General features: G+C 43.2%; 1 protein-coding gene across 3 annotated transcripts in view; it reads left to right on the top strand.

Annotated features, from left to right (window-relative positions):
- SV2B (synaptic vesicle glycoprotein 2B) overlaps positions 1–12,572 on the top strand; it is a 65,023-nt gene extending 52,451 nt beyond the window's left edge. For all 3 annotated transcript variants that reach the window (XM_074917410.1, XM_074917411.1, XM_074917409.1), the window contains 7 exons: positions 2,573–2,683; positions 3,774–3,862; positions 4,600–4,764; positions 7,253–7,386; positions 8,092–8,292; positions 10,565–10,724; positions 11,679–12,572. In XM_074917410.1, the coding sequence (XP_074773511.1) occupies positions 2,573–2,683; positions 3,774–3,862; positions 4,600–4,764; positions 7,253–7,386; positions 8,092–8,292; positions 10,565–10,724; positions 11,679–11,862 (1,044 nt within the window). In that variant the 3' untranslated portion in view covers positions 11,863–12,572. The remainder of the gene's footprint in view (positions 1–2,572; positions 2,684–3,773; positions 3,863–4,599; positions 4,765–7,252; positions 7,387–8,091; positions 8,293–10,564; positions 10,725–11,678) is intronic.
- The last annotated feature ends 8,320 nt before the right edge of the window (positions 12,573–20,892 follow it).

The following is a 20,892-nucleotide window of genomic DNA, read 5'->3' on the forward strand; positions in this document are numbered from 1 at the left end:
GATGCATTTTGGGACCAACGCTGTTTAGTATCTTCATAAGTGATCTGATTATGGGATCACGTGTACCCTGAAGAAGTTTGATGATGATACCAAACTGAGTGGGGAAGTGGACCCTTGGAAGGGAGAGCCATCCTGCAGGAAGACCTGGCTAGGCTGGAAGGGGCGGCTAACAAGAACCTTATGAAGTTTAACAAGGACAAGTGTAAGGTCTTGCACCTGGGAAAGCATAATCCAGGAGTGCAGCAGAGACTGGGATCTCCCTGGGTAAGGAGCAGCTCTGTGGAAAGAGACCTGGGGTCCTGGTGAACAATGAGCTCAATATGAGTGAACGGTGTGCTGCTGCGGCAGAGGCAGCCAACAGGTTGATGAGTTGCATCAACAAGGGCATCACCAGCAGAGATAAAGAAGTCATTATCCCACTCTACTCGAAGCCTGTCAGGCCACACCTAGAATACTCTATTCAGTTTTGGTCCCTGCTATACAAAAAAAGATGTGGACAGGCTGGAGAGGGTCCAGAGATGGGCCACAGAGATGATCAAAGGGTTGAGAAGCCTGCCGTATGAGGAAAGGCTGAGAGAACTGGGTTTGTTCAGCCTTGAGAAGAGAAAGCTTAGGGGAGACCTTATCATCATGTTCCAGTATTCAAAGGGTGGCTACAAAGATGGAGGGTCCCATTTTACAAGGAGTCACATGGAAAAGACTAGGGATAATGGGTATAAGTTACTCTTGGGGAGATTCCAATTGGACACAAAAGAATTTTTCACAATGAGAATAATCAGCCACTGGAATGATCTCCCCAGGGTATTGGTGGATTCTCCAACATTGGACACTTTGAAGATTCAGCTGGACAGGGTGCTGGGCCATCCTGTCTAGACTGTGATTCTGCCAAGAAAAGTTGGACCAGATGATCCTTAAGGTCCCTTCCAACCTGGTATTCTATGATTCTATGAATAGTAACATCAAATGAAAGATATATGATGGGATTAGTTGCAAATTACCATAATTCAGTTGTAAAGTCCTGGTGAGCCAGACAGGGAATATGTCTTGATTTATGCTTTTAAAGATGAAAGGACACATGCTCTTAAAGGACAGAGAAAATAAGTTATGTTTGGGTGTAAAACATGTCTTTCTGAACAAGGAGAGCAAGGGTCTGTGTTCAGAAGGGTTGTCAAGAAACAGGGCTTCTCAGGAGTGATCCTTCAAGAAAATTAAAGTTTAACATCTGTGCATGACAACTGTGTGAAGGTTCAGGTAGGAACTTAACGAGCATGTGTTATTTTTAGGCTACCAACCATTTGATTAATGTGAACCTTTATAGTAAAGACAAGAGAGATCCTCTCTTTAAATCCCTACCTGGCTTTGCTGTAACACTGAGATATAGATAGATAGATAGATAGATAGATAGATAGATAGATAGATAGATAGATAGATATCTCAAAGTAGGGCACTATGAGAGTCTGAGCTGAGTAGGAGAATGAAGGAGCAGCTGTACAGCACCCGTTAGTGCTTATTACTTCATCCAACAGTGTCATGACTGCTACGGCATGAGCTGATTTCAGTATCACACCTCGAGGTATAGCACGCTGGCTGAATCAAGATTTACTGACATCCATTGGCACGGGCGGATGATCAGTGTGGCTGGTGTAGCACAAACTGTCAGATTTCGTGTTTTTCTGATAGGGCAGAAGTTGTGGTGAGTCAGCTGGTAATGGGACAGTTCCCAGATCTGACATTTAAACGGTGCCAGCGAGAGAAACATGGAGACTCCACAGCTAAGCCAAGGCACACATTCATCCTCAGAAATTTATTCAGTAAATTTTCACCTCCTTCTCATGTTTACAAACAGATCTGGTTTCCTTGAATATGACCATTATTTAAAGATACTAAGCAAATATTTTTCTGGGACCTATTCTTAAGGATTCTTGAGCAGTCCGGTTCAGGTGTTCAGTGCTGAAAATCCAGAATGTTTCAGTGAAGAGAATTGATTGCGTGGTGTGGGCTCACTTGATGACAGGGTGCATTTTCAGATGCATCTACACATTCATTTGTCATCGAAGTTCTGCCAAAAAGTTGCTGAATATTCTTTCCAGTTGTCTTTGAAGAAAGAGATCCTGAGGGCACAGTTTGATGCTGATACAAGTGGCTGATCTTGGAGATAATTTTTACTGTAATTGCCTAGTCCTAATTCCTGGTGGGAATCTAAGGGATAGAGAAATAAGATAGTAGACAGACATATTAGCCAATAAATGAAATATTGAAGTGGATGTAATGCATTTAAAATATTTCGTGGAAGAAGAGAGAGAGAAAGGAGGAAGGGATGGATGGAAGGAAGGAAGGAAGGAAGGAAGGAAGGAAGGAAGGAAGGAAGGAAGGAGGACAGCCTTCATTCTGTAATAAAAATCTCTTGCCATAATTAAATCAGTTAGCTCAGTTGTTAGTGATAACATCCAAGGAAAAAATAGTAAGGGATATCAGGTGGAAACACTGCCCAGAAGACACTGGAATTTAAAATCCACCCAAGATCAATTCTAGAAACTTTGGTTCATTTTTTTTTTCTCTTTTTTCTTTCCAGGTTTCTTATATCAAAACTCCAAAGCAAGTAGATGAATTTATTGAAATCCAGAGCTCAACAGGCACCTGGTACCAGCGGTGGCTGGTCAGAATCACAACGACTTTCAAACAGGTAAAGAGAAGAAAACCATCCCACAGGGGCCTTTGAACTTCAGGCTACAGTTGCTTCAGGTCATTGTGTCTTGAAACCCTGACTCCCACTCAGAGAGGTCTTCTGGTTTGCCAAGGGCTGTAATCTGATTGCACTTGCCATGCAGATGTGTGCATCAGCAAACCACCACACTGCCAGCCAGGCCCCAAAATACCCCAGGGAGCGTCACTGTAGTACAATTGTGCAGAGCTTCCAGGATGAGCCACAGCCCCAAGTGCTTGACTCTTCCTCTGAGCAGATAAATATTGATTATCTCTCCCCCAGGCTTAAGTGAATTTATCACCCGCAGTGGATTCAGAAGAGCATTTGCTCCTTGTTCCTGCTGAGACCGAGTTTCTAACAATGTTATATTGTCTCTTCAGCTAATTTAACCTCTCACACATGCTGTATTGCTTACTTATGTCCATGCAGAACTCTGTGGAAAGTCTTACTAGATCTTCTAGTCTAGGAGGATAAGCTTAAAGTAGAGGAGAGCCTTTCTTAAATAATAGCAATGCAGGTGCTATACTATTACTATATTTATGTAGCAAAATAAGAGCATGAGGAGTTACATCCCCTCATATTCCTCGCAGTTCTGCAGCAGGTCAAGAAGAGCATATCTTGTTCTGTCTCCTGCTCTGCTTGGCTCCATCCTTACCTGAGTTCATTTTATACCTCCTAAAGTGCCAGCTGTGTTTGGGTTTTTGCTCTTCAGTGAGCTTTGGACCTCAGTTTGAAAGCATCCTTGAGATCATACGTGTATTTGAAAAGACAAAATTGTCAGACAATCTGAGAACAGGCTCATATCCACATTTACTGCTACAACCCTAGTCATGCACTTCAGTTCATCACAGAGCGTTCAAATCAAGTATCCTGGCACACAGTTGAATAAGTGATCTTTTTGTAAGCCATTTATCTTAATATAATTTTGAACAAACACTGAAGCCACACATCTGACCTTCCCCCAGTGAGCTCTTTTTACTGACATTCAATTTATGATGCACTCAGAAATTAATTTGTCAAGTGTCTGCTAGGGTGTCCTTGCAGCTAATTCCTTCTTGTGGAATTGTAGGTCTGGGACAACGTGCTATATTGTTTAACAGCCCAGTACAGGATGAACACACTGATGCTGGCTGTGGTTTGGTTTACAATGGCCTTAAGGTAAGGTACTGCTTTAACTTTTTCAGGAAACTAGAGGGTCCTCCAAGTTTGAATAATTATTTATACATTTAAATAAACTATTACAGAATTAGTCCTTGTCTTATTTTAAAGATCTTTGTGTACTAAGCCTTGCTTTCCTACAAACTATTGATCAATCTGCTTGTTTATATGAGAGGACAAGGTGCTTTGAGCAAATCAGGACTTGAGAAGTGGTCAGTAGGGCAGTAGTATATCAACTTTCTCACCTCTAGATCTTTCATTTAATCTTGTCCACACAGAAAAAGACACAACCTTACCTGATTCTCAGCTGTTCCTTTGTCTAGATAAAAACTATTCAGGTGAGCCTAAATCTAAACTACAGGTAAATTTTGTCTAACTCTCACTTAAACCTCACACTTGCAGAAAACCCCCTTCTGGGGAAGGTTCCAAATTTCTTACTGCTCTGTTAGTCTCTTGGGCAGCAAAGGATAGCACATTGCTGTATTTCCCAACATGAAATTAATTGTCCTGCTTTAAGTGAATGAAGAGGGATCAACATGCTTCTGAAATCAGCTGAGCGTAAGGCAACACTTTGCTCAGTCCTGTGGCAGAGCTGAGCAAGAATTTGTGTCAGAAATGCACTTGCATTAGGAGTTTAACGAGTTTACAAGTTATGAAGTAGATCATTGGAAAAGCACCGCGATGTTTGCAGTACTAGTATCTTGTATTCCTAATGTATGTCTCCCATTCTGCTGTAGTTACTATGGCCTTATTGTCTGGTTCCCTGATATGATCCGATATCTACAAGAAGAGGCATATGAATCCCGAGTGAAGATCTTTGATGAGGAAGAAGTGTCACACTTCACCTTTAATTTCACCCTGGAAAACCAGATCCATAGAAACGGGGAATACAGAAATGATAAGTAAGTGAACAGAACTTGTTTCGATTCATGTGAACCAAAATACTTTTTTTTTTTTTTTTTTTTTTTTCATTTTTTCCACCAACTCAGAAAATCTTTGTTGTTCTTTTGGACACACAATCTATATCTTTCAAATCCCAAAGGCATTTTCCCACAGACCCAATACCCTTTTTATCCTGTTTTCCACCCTCTCTGGCTCTGCCTCACCCCTTGCTGGGTGCCCACCTGGCTGTGCAGGGCAGCTCTGGATGCAGAGGTGACTTCTCTTTCTTTAGCCCACACTGACATCTGCTGGGCTCGGGCAGCAGAGACCATCACTTGTGATGAAACTGCTCTGCTGCTGCATTTCCAAACCAAAAAAAATATTTTCCCTTGAAGTCCTTGATATGACTTACCCTGGTCTCCATCCTGCAGCCCATCAGTGCGAGCTGTGTCGTGTCCCGTCATACTGGTGTGCTTCTCCCACACCAGCCAGTATCTCCCAACAGAATGACTGTGTCACCTTTTCTTCTAGTGCTTTGAAGTCAGCAAAGTTACTCTAGCAGAAAATCATTGCTTGACTCCCTTTCTTCTCCTGTTTGGGCTGGGCCTGGTGTTTTTTCTTCTGCATCCAGCCTGGATTCCAATCACTCTTACTTTCCTAAATCCCAATAAAAGGGGTGTAAAAATACCCCTGTGCAAATTCTGTGAAGATCCCATTGCCCCAGATAGGCTAGACAGGTCTAGTCTATCTCCAGCTGCCTTGCACTGCGTGGGGAGGTCCCACTGGATGTTCAGTGTTACACAAAAACCTCATTGTTCTAATCTTCACAGGTGAAACCATACCTGGTTGCCCAGCCAGGTTGTTCCTCTTCCCTCAGAAACTATTTTTCTCCATTTCCTTGGCTTATAGACATTAGTGGGGGACCCCACCATGTGTCCTCATGTCTTTTTGGAGACCTGCCCTGCAGCAAGGAGCTGTGCTTGATGGTGCAAATCTAACCCCCCTAATTCCTATTCCCCTGCCTACAGAGCAGCCAAACAGTCTTGCGAGAAGCGGATGGTGGTTAAATTTAGGGACTGAGGACCCATATCTTATGCCCAGAGGAGATGTTCGGTTTTCACTAACTCTGTTGACAGCTGAGGATGCTCAGCACCTTGCAGGATGAAGACATAAAACTGTGATGTATATCACTATTCTCCTGCCTTGGTCCTCTCCAATTCAAAACCTCAAAACCTGATCAATCTACATTCCAGTAATGCCCAGGGCATATCTCAATATGATTTATAGCTGTGTTTTCCCTCCAGCCTTTGGCTGTGAGTTAAAACTCCATTGAATACCAGTCCATTGCTATATGACTCTTAAAGATGGATGTTAAGAAAACAAACTGCAGGCAAAGGGCTTCTAACAGCCTTTGGGAGTAAATACATCACAGGCTATTACTGAGCAAATGCAGATCAGCTTAAGTTTTGCTGTAACCTATGAGACCTTCTACATGGAACAAAAGACTTGAATAGTCTTCTTGTGGTATTTTGTGCATTAATAATATCTGTTAGTAGCTCCAGTTAAGAAGCCCTGCAGTGCTCATTTAATGGTGTAAACAGCCATCATGCTAGACTGTCTTGTAAGTGCTCAATTCAATTAAGTTTCTGGGTATATGTTAGAAGGCTTTTTATTTGGTGACAATAGTGGCCTCCTTAACTAGAGCAATAATGCTTGCTCTTAAGAGCTCCTTACATCTTCCAAACATGTCTGTGCATTAACTAATACATCTTCTCAGTGTCCCTGCAACATTTCACGGGTAAATCAATATCGTGTCATCCTTCAGGCAGGCAGGTCAGACATGTCAAGCTTCCCATCAGAGGAGAAATCAATCACCTGGCACAGTTGATTATTTTTAGAGTAATCTGTTTGCATTACATGATAAGCAATAGTCCTTGACAGAGATGGTTACAAGCAGAACTCTGATAATCTCCCAACTCTCTCTAGAAATTCTACTACATTTTTGCTTAAAAAATCACTTTGAGTTTAAACAGCTGTCAGAAGCCTTTCACCAAATGGCTCAATGGGCTCCCGATAATGTCTGGTTTTATTTATGCTGGAGGAAGGGACAGAATAAAGAAGGCAGCTAGGTCAGCTTACAAGGAAAATGCCGTGCACTGAGTAAAATTATGTCTTCTTCAGATGGACTAGTACTGAACATGAGAGGATTTATGTCCAGTCAGCCTTAGAAGAACATTTTTTTTACATGTGACTATTTTGAGGAATAGAAAACCTGCGAAAAATCCTAAAAGATCCATCTCTCTTTAAAAGAACCCTCTTCAAACCCTTCTCTCCAAAAATACATGAGCATGGTGTTGGAAGGATAGTTATGCATTCAAGCAACATATTTTCTCTAAATGACCCTAAAAATTGCCATTAGTGCTCTGTTTCTTGAAATGGCCATTACATGCCATATAGTGTAGAAAATACCTTAAAGCACAAAGTGAAGTTCTGTTTTCTGACCCATAGATTTATTGGCATGAAATTCAAGGAAGTGAGATTTGAGGATTCATTATTTGAGGAATGCTACTTTGAAGATGTGACATCCACCGAGACCTTCTTTGAAAACTGCACCATCATCTCTACTGTCTTTTATAATACTGGTAACAGGATTCCTGCTATGGTCTCATCTCCGTAATTTGGAACTCTTTTAGAACACTCTGGGGGAAAGGACGATAGGGATCTGTGTGTTTGTGTGTGTGGAGGGTATTGAGAGCAGTGATGGAAAAAAGGGGGTGGTGCATTTGGAAGGAGTATGCATTTGGAAACACTCCATCAGTGTTTTTAACCACATGGATTCTGGTGTCACTGGCTGCTGCGTGGAAAATGCAAAAGTCAGACCTTGGCAGGTTAAAGGAATGGCAAAATGCTTAGCACTTCAACAGCTCGATTCAACAAAGTTGGCTTAAAATATAATTTTAACCAACCTGTGGTTGATGATTGTATGGTCATAAGCCATAAGATATTCATTAATTTATCCTGAAAAAGCTTTTCACTTCTACTCTAATAGAGACAAACCATAATGCCATGAAAGCAAGAGCCAGCATTGCCCTGTCCTTGTGGCATGGGGATACTGGTCCAGGTGACTCCACGAATAAAAGAAGTATATGAACTTCCCCTCCCCGCCCCCCCCCAGGTGCCAAGCATGCAGCTAGAATTTGCCACTAAAATAAAATCTCCCTGGCTATTTCCATTTGATGAGGAGCTCCTCTCAGATCCTTGTTTTGATTTTGATCCTGACTCCTGTTGCTGCTATATGAAGGGAGATCAGCCAAGCAGGATCAAGACTTTGCCTCTTTCCTTCGCAGATCTCTATGAACACAAATTCATCAACTGTAGGCTCATAAACAGCACGTTTATGAAGGAGAAGGAAGGCTGCCACCTGGACTTTGAGGAGGACAATGATTTCCTGATCTACCTGGTCAGCTTCCTGGGCAGCCTATCCGTGCTGCCGGGCAACATCATCTCTGCGTTACTCATGGACAAAATAGGGAGGATAAAGATGATTGGTGAGTGGGGATGATGGGAGCATGGCATAGATTGTGGGTGGGAGCACGACTCTGCAAAGAGCCAAGGTCAGTGTGAAGGTCTCACTGCATCTGCACACGCCAGCGCAAGCCGAGCTGACTCAGGTGGGGATAAGTCATTCCCATATCAAATGGAGCAGAAGGGTGAGGCAAGTGATCTACTCTGTGGCAGTAGGGAAGTTACCTGCTCCCCACCTCCCCACCCTGCTTTTCTGTGTATCTGTGACATCATCCTTTTTTATTTTGACTTTTATGTCAAAGCCTGTATGTTTATCCAGTGCTCAGTACAACAGGGTCAGAGCTGAAGCAGGACCTCTTGGTGCTGTTGTGTTGATGCTGATGTCCATAGCACTCTTTATAAATAAATAAACACTTTGCTTGTAGCAATGAATATTCACAAAGATTATTCGATGTGGCTACTTGACAGCCCAGAATTCCCTCTTTTGGTTTTCTGATTTTCAAAGGATTTCACAGACAGCTTCAGAGAGCAAATGGCAGAATAACTGACCATATCACAGCCAAGCAAGATGCCACCCTTTAGCGTTATGGGAATATGTTATCACCTTATCAGCTTCATATTACTTTAGGAATTTCTGGTATTGCTTCCTCCAGGGTTTCAGACCTTGGTCTCCAGGTACTGTGGGAGTCATGCCTCGAGGGACAGCCAAGTGAGTTTAATAAAATCAGGGATGTGGCTCAGGGGTAAGGGATGACTCACTCTTGAGCTCACCTATCTCTCTTTTTTGAGAACAGAAGGAAGTTTAGTTAGCTTAGCCTTACCATTAGACAGGTTAAGGTAAGCAAGATGACCCCATCAGCGTGTCAGGAATGTATGCTGGGGAGGGGGAAATAAGTGGTCATGTAGCGAATTTGGAAAAGACCCAAAAAAGCTGGAGGGTCTGTGGGAAATAAATTAAATAAAGATGAACGAGAATCAGATTGTCCACGCTGCAAACATGTCAGCATTTCAACATTTTTGTCTGGAATGGAGATGACAGCTGGAATCCTGAATGCTTATTTCTTCTGCAGAATGAAAAGTACAGGACAAAAATTAGTAACGACATGCTGAAATGTTTCACTGTGGAATTTTCAATTGAAACAGCCTTCTGGCATCACACCCATATCACTCTGTTGAACATATTATTTCTGGTCAGATTAACATGAAAACTGAATTTTGCTTTTGCGTTATGCGCCTCGCTGGGACTTCAGTTCAGTTTTATCATGTTCTGCTAAACTCTCTCCTGTACCAAATGCCAGATCTCTTGGTGCACACATGTTGACCCTAATGCTGCAGTGTACCTCTTCAGCAGAGGGAATATCCACACCGCAGCAGGGGATGTGGTTTGGCTGGGTACCATGGAAGGGAAGTGGATATGGAGTCCTGCATGGCAGCTTCTCACAGGAAGGTTATCACAGTGGTAAAATGCAACATAATGTCCAAAATGAAGCATTTTAGTTCCAGTTCATCAGCCAAATTATTTCGGATGGTGTCAAATTGATTCAAAAAAGCAAACAAACAAACTTGTTAGGTTTCCTCGTAGTAAATGGAGATACTTCAGCAACAACAGAAAGATACTTTAATTTTGTAAAAACTACCTATTTCAGGTGAAAACTCCCAGTGGGGTAGAAGGCAGTGATGTAGCCATTAACATTTCTGAATCTGAACTGTGTCTCACTGAGCATGAACGCTCCCACTTTCTCCCTTGGTGGTGTTCATAAAATAATGGCTCCTGTGCAAATGTGCCATGAAATCTAATGATGTCCTTATAATTAAGAGACCTCAAGTGCTTCATACAATTGACTGTAAATTATCCTAATTGAGACTATAAATGTGTCAAGTGATTTCAATATGATACGAAATGCACCAGCTCTTCACTCAAAACTCAAGCTGGAAAACCTTCGCAATGGTTCTTCCTCCTCATTGACTTTCATGTTTACTTGCCTCTGCTCTTCCTGGGTCCATCTGGAAGTCTGAGGTGTTGGAAACCTGCCTGGAAAAGCCTGTCTTCAGAGTTTCCATAGAGCAGGACTATCGGCAAGATCAGATGGTCATTGTGAACATTTTCAAGCTGGTTTCCAGCATCAGAGAACGAGAGATAGGCAGCATCAAGGTATTTTGGGATTCTTTCAGATTTAATTTGTTTAGGGGTTGAAATGCCATCATTTGAAAGCCATCTTTATCAACAAATGTGTTTGCTCAACTGTGGACAGGGGAAACTGGTGCCAAAAGTTTTCTCTTGGTTTCCCCCCACAGGTGGCTCAATGTTGATCTCGGCAGTGTGCTGCTTCTTTCTCTTTTTCGGCAACAGCGAGTCAGCAATGATCGGCTGGCAGTGCCTCTTCTGCGGGGCCAGCATTGCTGCCTGGAACGCCCTGGACGTGATCACCGTGGAGCTCTACCCCACTGACAAAAGGTGCTCAGGATATTTCTCCTTTTAGTCTCCACCCTCTGATGTTGGCCTCCCAGTTCCTGATGGAAAAAGTCAGTGCTCATTCTAGATACAAGTAGATGGGGGAGACGTAATTTTTTGTTTGTTTGTTTTCACCAATCCTTAAGGGTTGGGTAGTCCTGCAGCTATACTGGATCAGCACAGACATTTGCAAGTATAATTCTGCATGCACAGTACCTGAGGAGTCGCACGGGGGCATGGAAACTCCAGGCAGATAAATACGGAGTCTGCCATTTCCATGGATGTGCGTGGAGGACTGGCCTTTCAGCCTGTATCCCCCAGCCTCTTGTCACAGCTTATCGCTGTGACAGCCTTCCCCTCCACAGCCTGGAGACAACCATATGCACAAAATGGCTTGGGAGATGAGGCAGCACAGGAAACTTTGAGAGAATATGCTGCAGATGAAATCTTTCTTTGCAACACCATTGTAAGCTTTTTTGCCTTTGTCAGGCTGTTGGGGGAAGCCAGGAGGGAAGGAGGACTGTGCTTTGAAGGCAGTGTGCTTTTAGCTGCTGGGTGAAGCAGATTTTGGAGGAGAACCTGGATTATTTCTCTGGTGACAATCCACTCCAGTCAGTGCCTGGAAGAGCTTTGATATGTTTTAGAGCAGATTGTGTCCTGCTGTCTTTGGAGAGGGCAAAGGCTGTCATAGTGGGTCACACTAGGGCTAGGAAGAAACTGAGATGAAAAGGAGAAATGAGTACACACAGATATTCTCCTCATTCACGCAAAATGCAAAACACTGACATCTATTTATTTATTTATCTGTTTATTCATTTTTTTATTTAGCCTGGCTTTACTTGCTAGAAGCATAGCCTGGGCAACATAAGAGCGTTCACAAAATTACCCATCCAGATCTTCTGTAGTTATGAGGTTCTCTCCCTCTTAACCCTTTCTTTCTACTTATCTTCCCCACAGGGCAACAGCCTTTGGCATCCTCAATGGGCTTTGCAAGTTTGGTGCCATCCTGGGGAACTCAATCTTTGCCTCCTTCGTAGGGATCACCAAGGTGGTTCCCATCCTTCTGGCTTCCTCTGCTCTGGTTGGAGGTGGCCTGCTCGCTTTGCGCCTGCCAGAGACTCGAGAACAGGTCCTGATGTGAGCGACTGAGCCAGGGGGGTTGGGGGGGCAGAGGTAGAAGAACAAAAAAAAGAGCCATGTTTGGAAAAATCAAAATGTCCATTTCTATACTGTTCTGTCGATACCTCAAAGAGAGAGGTCAGAGGGAAAGAAGAGCCCAAAGGGATAAAAATGAAACCCCTAGTTTCTGACCCTTTTACAGCCAGGACTGGTGCATGCAGCTACCACACACCTCTCGCAGAGCTTGGGTTTAACCTTGCCTACACTGGGAGTCTACCCTTTCCCTCTCCACCCCGTGTAACTACACAGGACTCGAACAGCAGCTTCGTGCATGTGTGTGCCTGCGTGGGTGTGAGCGTGTCCGGCGGGAGAACAGATCCTGACCCCCTTATGCCTTTGCCGAGCTGTGAGATACTGCCTGCCTTGCCCAGCGCTCCTTGGCAATTCACAGCAGCTGTGCTCAGACACGAGGGGCATCCAAAGGGGAGGCAAGGTAACCAACCTACTGTAGGTGAGCTCCAGCAATAGCGACAAGAGCTACAAATGTGGCTAGTGACCCTAGCTGTCTTGATTTGGGGGTTACCACTTGGAAGAGTGAGAGAGTCCTGATTTCTGGAGGATATGAGGGTGAGTGCTCAGCTCTCTCAGAAGAATTGGGGTCTCAAAGCCCTTTACTGTCTTCACTTGGGCATAGAGAATCACTAGGCACCTTCTTGGTCTGGGAGATAAATATATACATAATTTTATATATATATATATATATGTCTTTACACATACTTGCAAACGTACATAAACACACTGAAGTGATAAGCTATTGAAATTTATAATTTTGAATTTCTGCACCCTTAAGAAGATCTTAAGAGAGACACTAAAAACTTATCCCTCTAATTCAAGATCATCATGACCAGTTTAGTGACACTTCATTCTTTATATCCAGACACGAAATATTTAAATGTATTGATGGCTGGGAATATATATTTCTATGATAAGATTTTTTTTCCTACAACTTTCACAGAGCAGAAATTGGTATGATGTTGGAGCATTCCACAAACCAAATGTGTATATAGTATCCAGTGTAAATAGGGGACTTTTTGTCTAATACCTAGAGTATGGTAACTGTGAATTTACCAGCATTTTAGCCATATTATTTAAAGAATATGATGCTTGATTTTCATATATATTTGGGTCTCATTGAAACACTGTAAGCACAGTTACTTAAAGCCATTTAACTTGTTACACAGGGGATGCACGCAGCAAGCTTTCACTGTACAGAACATTAAATTCTCCATTAAGTGTCACAGTTAAGTTTGATATCCTCTAAAGATAATTTTTGAAATTCATATGCCCTTTTTATCACACGACTTAAGTCCTGTTGCACCTAAAAGCAAACTGAGTTGTGTATTTTTGGATATATTTTCTCGGGAAGCAAGAATGAAATGCTTACTGTTAAATAACACACCAATGCTCACAACTGACTAGATAGCACTAATTAGACCCTTTCAACAATCATCTCAGCAATAGACCAGAACTGATCAGAAACTGCCACATAATGCAGGGAATTTGTCTCACCAGGATATTTTGTGACATAAAAATTCTTTTGTACTTCTGCTAATGATTTTCCTACTTACCTTTCCTTGGATCCCTCTTTTTTTTTTTTTCTTTCTTTTTTATTGTTTTTTGTTTGTTTTTAAGAAAAACATGCAGGGCTGGGCTGAAATCCAGCAGAACTGAAGTCTAACACCTCTGCCTTCAACTGCACAGTCAAATACACTAAGAGCTGACACCAAGGCCAGCCCCACACAACTGTGGGAGTCAGTGTTGGTGCTGCTGCAGAGGAGAGATGAAAGACACAGAGTGTGGTTAGATCACAAGAAGCAAATCCTTGCTGATGAAGCAAAACCCTCTGATAAGCATCAATTTTATCATTGTGTCAATCAGGGATAAACACGGAACAGCTAGGCTACAATGGGCTCTTTGGGATTTTTGAGATTTATGAAATCGATAAAATTACAAGCTGCTGTAATAACTGAGCTTATTATGCCCCATTTCTTCATTTTATGAGTATCTTAGGGCCTTTTTTTTGATTTGTCTTCAAAACAGAAAGGTTCCTCCTCTAAGGTAGGAGTGAATGTAATTATGTCCTTTGGCAGCGGTTCACAGCTTCTGTTGAGAATCACAGCCCAGAATGTGGTTTTTTTTTTTGGTTTTTTTTTTTTTCTTTAAGAATGTCTGGTCCTTTTGCATGGTGAGAAGCAGCTAAGGATGTATTTCAACACAAAAGATCATCATGGTCTTTATGTTTCATCCATTTTGTTGGGCTGTGCATGCCAATTACCACACTGCAATTGGGGGGAAAAAAAAATTGTTTCATTTTCTGGATGACTCTGTTGTGCTGCTCTGTGGAGCCAGGACTTATCTCTATTTTACGAAGCCCTCCTATTTACCTACCATCCTAAGCTCTGACAGCAAACCTGACTATTTGTGTTCTCCATTGACATTGTACAATGACAGTAATGACATCACTTATTTTGCAAAACTTCTCTGTTAATTTTCAGAGAAGGAAGAAATTGATGTCTTGAGGAGATAGAAAAGGTAAGGTAATATTAGGAAATATTATCAAATCTTAGAAACTTTTCTTCTTTACAGAGTGGCTCTTTCACAGGCTGCTAAACCTCACCTTCGAGAGATTAGCTGGGACAAGCTAAAGAGCAATAGGATCTTGTTGTTAATGTCACCTGGACTGCCCATGTGACTGTAAAAACTCTTTGCATCCCTAAAATGCATGGGTCAGTCACCTGAGGGCTAGGAGACAATGCGCATGTGTCTTGACAAGGCTTCTATCCCTGGCTTGACCAGGGAGTTCATGACCTAATAGGAAAGGGGAAACACACGCTTCAACTGGTACACAAGGGCCTGGGAAGGGACAACAGCAAACAGAGAAGGAAGAAAGGAAAAGCTAAGGGGAAATCATACCATCTAGCCTTAGATAGTTCCCATTATTCTCAGTTGAAAGGCATAGGCAATATATGTGACCATGCTCAGGCACTATGCCGAGAAGAAGATGGCTTGCCCTGGATAGCCATGCTTCTCTTCTTCCATAACAGAGAAATCCAGGCAACGGCTCCAGCTCGGGCTTTTGCCTTTGTGACACCTGGGCTGATGTCTCCCATCCAACTTCAGTGTGAACAAGGCTTAATACTCGTGATGTGTTTGTTTATTGTCTGTCCTTGTCATGGTGTAAATCAGTGTAGACTTCACACTACTGCTCTCTAGAGCAAAATGGTTGATGGGTGCAGTCCCCTCAGCGTTGGCTGTGTTTTGGTTTGGGTCTGAGTTTCAAGCTGTGGTCTACCTGCTAGGCTGAGCCTGAGCCGCAGAGCTCTGGAGCACCGTGCAGGGGAGGATTTCTCATCAGGCACCTCCTCTGATGCTCAGCTTTATTTCTACTGTAAAATCAGCATTACACCTGCATTGCAAGAGCCAGCATGCCTCCTCCAGTGGTTCCCCCTGCCTGCGTTTGCCACAGTGAACAGTCTCCTTGTCTTGGAGTTTTGATACACTGGACCGTCCACAGGGAAGAGGAAGACTGCTGACCACCAGTCCACTGATAATCCCTGCAGAGCACTGTTTCCTTGGATTCATGAACTTTACTGCAACATGGGCACAGAGGACCAAGACAGAGGACTTGCCTTAAATCCCAAAGACCTCTTCTAGAAGACAGCTGTACCTCTTCATGCATGTGTGGCACACCAGTCCAGCCACTTAGCCAGGGACTTTGTGGCATGGGAAGGGTGGTTCTAGGAAACTCAAACTGGCCTGCTGTGACTTAGTTTCTTTATCTGTACAGCAATGTAATGTGGGTCACAGGAGGAGTTCATTACTGAGCTTCTGAGCATGCAGAAACAGACATTTAGAGCACTGTTGATACTCTTATAAAAGGTGAGTGGTATTATGATAAGAGTTCTGCCTCCTTATATTCCCTGTTGATTTAACTAGCTGTCGTATGCCTATTCCTTTACTTCAGTTGTGCAGGACAGCTTCTGCCACTGCCTTTGGCTCTGCTACATCCTACTGGTGGTGGCTGCAGCTTGGGACTGGATGGAGCGATCCCCTCCTTGCCCATATGATCCTCATCTCCTTGAAATGTTATGTGACTTACAGTGGTGGATAGATCTTTTGGACTAAGAAAAGGGTCACTCCTGGAAACCCCATATCCAGAGCCAGATGTTCTGCACACTGGGGAGTGGTCAGGCAGCCTGATGTCCTTCGATGATGCTGGAGAGATGCACTAAGGGATATTCCCTGAGCCTGAAAGTGGTGCAGCTCCAAGGCTGGGTTTACAGAGTGAGGCTGCATGGAGCTGAGCTTTCTGCAGATGTGCAGGTCTCTTCCAGGTCCTGCTTTGAGACCTCCAACAACAGAGTATACTCTGGTACTGTTAAGGAGGTCCTAGGTCCATTTATGTTCCCTGCTTATGTCCTTTGACTTTCCAAAGGGCACACAAAATTGGAGAGTGTATTTCTAGGTTTATGTAGATTTGAGCCCCATATATTATATTTCCGTGAAATTTCTCCCTCAGTTTCTTACCCTCGTATTAGCAAATGCTGCTTTTAGGAAGAATCAAGCCTGGGAACTGCGAAGGAAACAAAATGAAAGAAATTTCTTTGCTGTATGTGATGCTAGTGCTGCATAAATGTACATACACTGCAATTTCCACTGTAAATAACACCCAATGTTGTGCATTTAATGAAATGTTTCATTTAGATGTTCTGTCGACTCTGTGTGTGAAATAGCCAATTCCAGTCCCTTGGTTCCTTTTCTTCATTTGAAACCTTTCTTCTTTTATTTTTTTTTATTTGATCTATGTCTGGTTGTCACTGGAAATTGCAGCTGTTCCAATGAACTTTGTTTTTGTTCTCTCCATCACATTAAAAAGCAGGAAGAAAAAGAATTACTCTTGTAGTGTTTGTATTTAATGTGCACTTTGAGTCCTTTTACAAGGGCTGCTGTGGGTGACTTTGTACCCTGACAATGTGGGTACTTCCTCTGATGTTTACTACTTGTACAGCCTTACTCTCTCAAAAAACCCCACCTCGATTAAGTCTCCATTCTATTTCTTTTCACAATGTGTGCTTTCTACCACACTACATGAGAAAAATCTTTATGCTGAAATGTTTTCTGGTGGAGGAAGCATGGAATATTTTTAAGTGCCATGCAAAGCTGGAAAGCTAAACTCTGTGTTGTAACAAGAATATGTTCAAAAAAAAAGCGCTGCTTCTTGTAGCTTGACACACTATTTGATCATAGTCTACACTCTCACGGATGTATTTCTAAAGATGTGTGCTCAATGTTTTATTTGCAGCTCTTTGTATACACCTAACTGTCCACCCCATGCTTTCAGAGCAGGGTGATAGAGACCTGCACCACATCAGCTGCATGGGAATAGCTCATGGCATAGGCAGTTGGCAGACCATGGGGTTTATGCACTAATTTAATCTTTATGTATTCCATAAAATGCAGAGATGTCTCTTCCCCCAGACCCACTGACAGTCAGCGGGGTTTTGATTCTGAGTCAACTCTGGCTTGTTGATAAGACATTCAGATGCTGAAAGGTTGTCAGGTCGGTCAGCCTTTAGTCCTCTCTTCATGTACACTGCATATGCAACATGCTAAAGGTAGTATTCAAGTGTGAGATAAAGAGCCAGAAGATACTGGAAATGTAATAAAGGAACCACGAAGATATCTCTATCATTAGGAGACTAAATCAGGCATTTTTTGTCAGCTGAGGTTCAGCTGGGTCCCATAGGACCCATCTGAGCAGGGGTCCCACTGGGTGAACCAAAGACAGCAGCAGTCTGGGGGAGCTGGTAAGGACTGGTCTCAGGGGGGAACTGGTAAGGATAGATCTCAGATGGGAGCTGACAGCTGTGAAGTTTGCAATGCTCATGTCCAACTGTGGAGTACAAGAGCTGTGGAGTCAACAGCCCCTAAGCCCCTTCTGTGTGTTCTGCCTTTATGTAGAAAACCATGTATTAGCAAACACTGTCAAAAAGCATTTTCTAACAAGTGGGCTTTTAAATAAAGGTCAGAGATTTACACTGAAAGCCTTGGAGGTGCTTTCAAGTGCTCCTTACTGCAGGCTAGCTGACATTCTGCGTAAGGCTGAAAAAACCCATATTTGAATGTTCAGACGAAGCTGCTGATAAAACCTGTGCACAAAAAAAAAAAAAAAAAAACAACCAAAACAAAACAAAACAAAAAAAACACCTGACTAATGTTAAAGTGGGGCACAGAGAATTTAAGAGCAGGATTATGTGACGTAGCATAGGATGGACTGGATGATAAGAAAACCTTTGCAAACCTGTGTTCTATTTTTCCATATTGATGATTCTGCCTTGGCCATCTCACGTTTCTCACTACGTGGAGTTTCCAGCACAGATTCTTGTAGCTACCAGTAAATGACCCATATTCCCTGGATGTGCAGGTTCACCCAAGCTGTCACAGAAGGTTACCAGGTGGAGGAAGAAGGCTGGAAATGACAGCATTCCCAGCAGCCACTAAAACCATCAAGAGGCCTGAGTGATGCTTGTGAATTGTGAAGTGACTTGATATTGGGAATGTGATTTAGATTAGCTTATGGTACGGGCCCATCATTTTATCAGTGCTCCTGTATCTCAGACCCTGGGTTTGGGGCTCGACATAGAGATTGAACCTGACAATTTGAGTTCATGTTTGTTGAAAAGTCCGAGGAAGAGCACCAACTTGAGCAGACACTTGGTGCTGGGAAATGGAGAAACTGTTTTTCCAGCTTGTGGCAGAAATTGCTGGAGACTGAGTACCCTGAAAATGCACCAAACACTGATGGGACTTTGTGGCTGATATTAAGTGAGTCTGTGTGTTTCTCAGACTAGATTCTTGTAAGCAGATGTATGTAAAAAGAAAGAATTAGCCAAAGAATTTCCAACAGATTTTTTTTTTTATTGTTCTCAGTGGGCAAGGATAATTAACTGAAGAACTTGCAGCTGCCTTGGCCCATGATAATGTAAGCAGTTAGGGCTTGTATATAATGTTTAACATTTGAAGTATATAATTATTACTGCACTAACCCATAAAGAACAATTCTAAAAAAATTACAAGTGGGATATAGATTTATTGTTCAGCACTTGTTTCACCTATAAAAATGTGTGTGTGTCTATGCCTGCATATATATGTACGCATATGCATTTATATGTAAACTGAATTATTACACATAACCTTACTGATTCTGCCTCAGCCTTTTCGGGCCGGAAATTAGTCTCAGTAAGACCAGAAGATGGCAGCAGTTGAACACAGCATAAACCGCTGGACCCTGCTCAGCAGCCGCTGCAGCGCTGTCTGCAGGAGGCTGCCCCAGGACCCACATGATGCGCAGACAGGGGCCTGCAGCAGTGCCATCAGGGGACAGCGCTCTGACCCCCGGAAAGTCAGGGGAAAACAGCAGTGATTAGATAGTTTAGAGTGGAAAGAGCCCTCTCTAGTGTCAAAGCTTTTGAAATGGGAGCTGTGCAAACCTGAAGCAAAGCAAATGTAATTATCGGGGCGAAAATACGAGAGTTTCTGCTTCAGTAGATTAGTGCAATGGTTTTCAAGCTTTCCTAGTCTGCAGCTCCTAAGTGTTTTCCAGGAGAGATTTAAATGCCTTGCAAAAACATGGTGAGACTCCAGTTAGAGGAGAAAAGCTCTGGGCTGGCCAGTGCCTCACCCGCAGACCTCGGAACAGATCAGCACAAGGAGTGACTGTTGGGACAGCCTGCTGAGGAGCTGGGCTTTGCAGTCTCCAGCCCAGCTAATCGTGGCAAGATGTCACCAGCACTGCTTCACAGGTTCCTCCTTCTCCAGTCTCAAGCACAGGCAGAACCTTCTGCAGCTAAACTCTTAAAATGAGAAGTCTCCCTCCAGAGTGGTTTCGTGAACCCCTCCTGCATCCCTGTATCATGACTGTAAGACAAGGGACAATACATATTTTTAAGTGCTTTGCTTATCACCTCAAAACAACCTGTGGCCACAAATCCTCAGTGCCTTCCCTAACCCGCTGAAAATTAACCAGATAACATCAACAAACATTGCAATTCTTCTTACAGCTTGTAGAAACCATGGAGCCCAACCTGAGGTCTGTGATCCAGCCAAGTGGGGCTCTACCCCAGCCTTCTGAGCTCACTCCCACCACAGCTGCTGCCCACCACAGCTTACACCAGCAGTTTCTCTCTGAGAACCGAGAGTTTATGTTTCCCTGGAAAGATTTTGCTTCACCACAGAAAATAAACAAAAGAGCTATCCAGTAAATACAAACAGACCTAATTGCAAGGAGACCAAAGCCAGATCGCAAGTGGTTTCATTCCTCTCTTTTGTAAACCTGTCAAAGTAAAGAGACTTACTCCGGGGATGACATATTTTCCCAGGGTTGCAGCCTGTCTCCGTGGTGGCGAGCCACGGGCAGGACAGCAGCTGGAGCAGGCTCCACGCTGGCTGTGGGGTGTCAGAAGAAGTGGGTAATATTTCTCCAGAGGGAGCTCGTTCTTAGCCTTGAAATCTTCTGCTTCAGGCTGGGAAGGGAATATTGTACTTAGTTTCTTGAAATATATCTTTGAATGATAAATACAGCACTTTTATCCTTTCTCATTCAGGGTAAGGATAAGAGCTTTGAAAACTTCCCAGCAGCCGTGTTCCTTTCCTTAGACCCCTGAACAACAAACTGCTCTGCAGAAACCAGCCACATACTGAGCCCTTAGGCCTATAAATATTTCAGAACAACTTTTTTTAAGTCCTCATTTGACCCAAAGACACCATGAAGAGTTTGCAGCCCTGGCTCGGCCCAGCTGTAGGGCCCTGCTATGTCACTTTGTCCCCTTGCACATCCCATCTTCAAGAGGAGAGGAATATTGTCACCTTTGTGTTGGTGTCTGGGGTGGATCTCTTGCTCTGTGTGTGCTCACTCTCTAAGCTGCATTAGGCACCCGAGAGACCTTCTTTGACAGATTTTCAGAGGTTTGGGGGTGCCAGTTACTATTCAGTG

This window comes from Athene noctua, chromosome 13 (assembly GCF_965140245.1).
Source record: "Athene noctua chromosome 13, bAthNoc1.hap1.1, whole genome shotgun sequence".
NCBI classification, from domain to species: domain Eukaryota; kingdom Metazoa; phylum Chordata; class Aves; order Strigiformes; family Strigidae; genus Athene; species Athene noctua.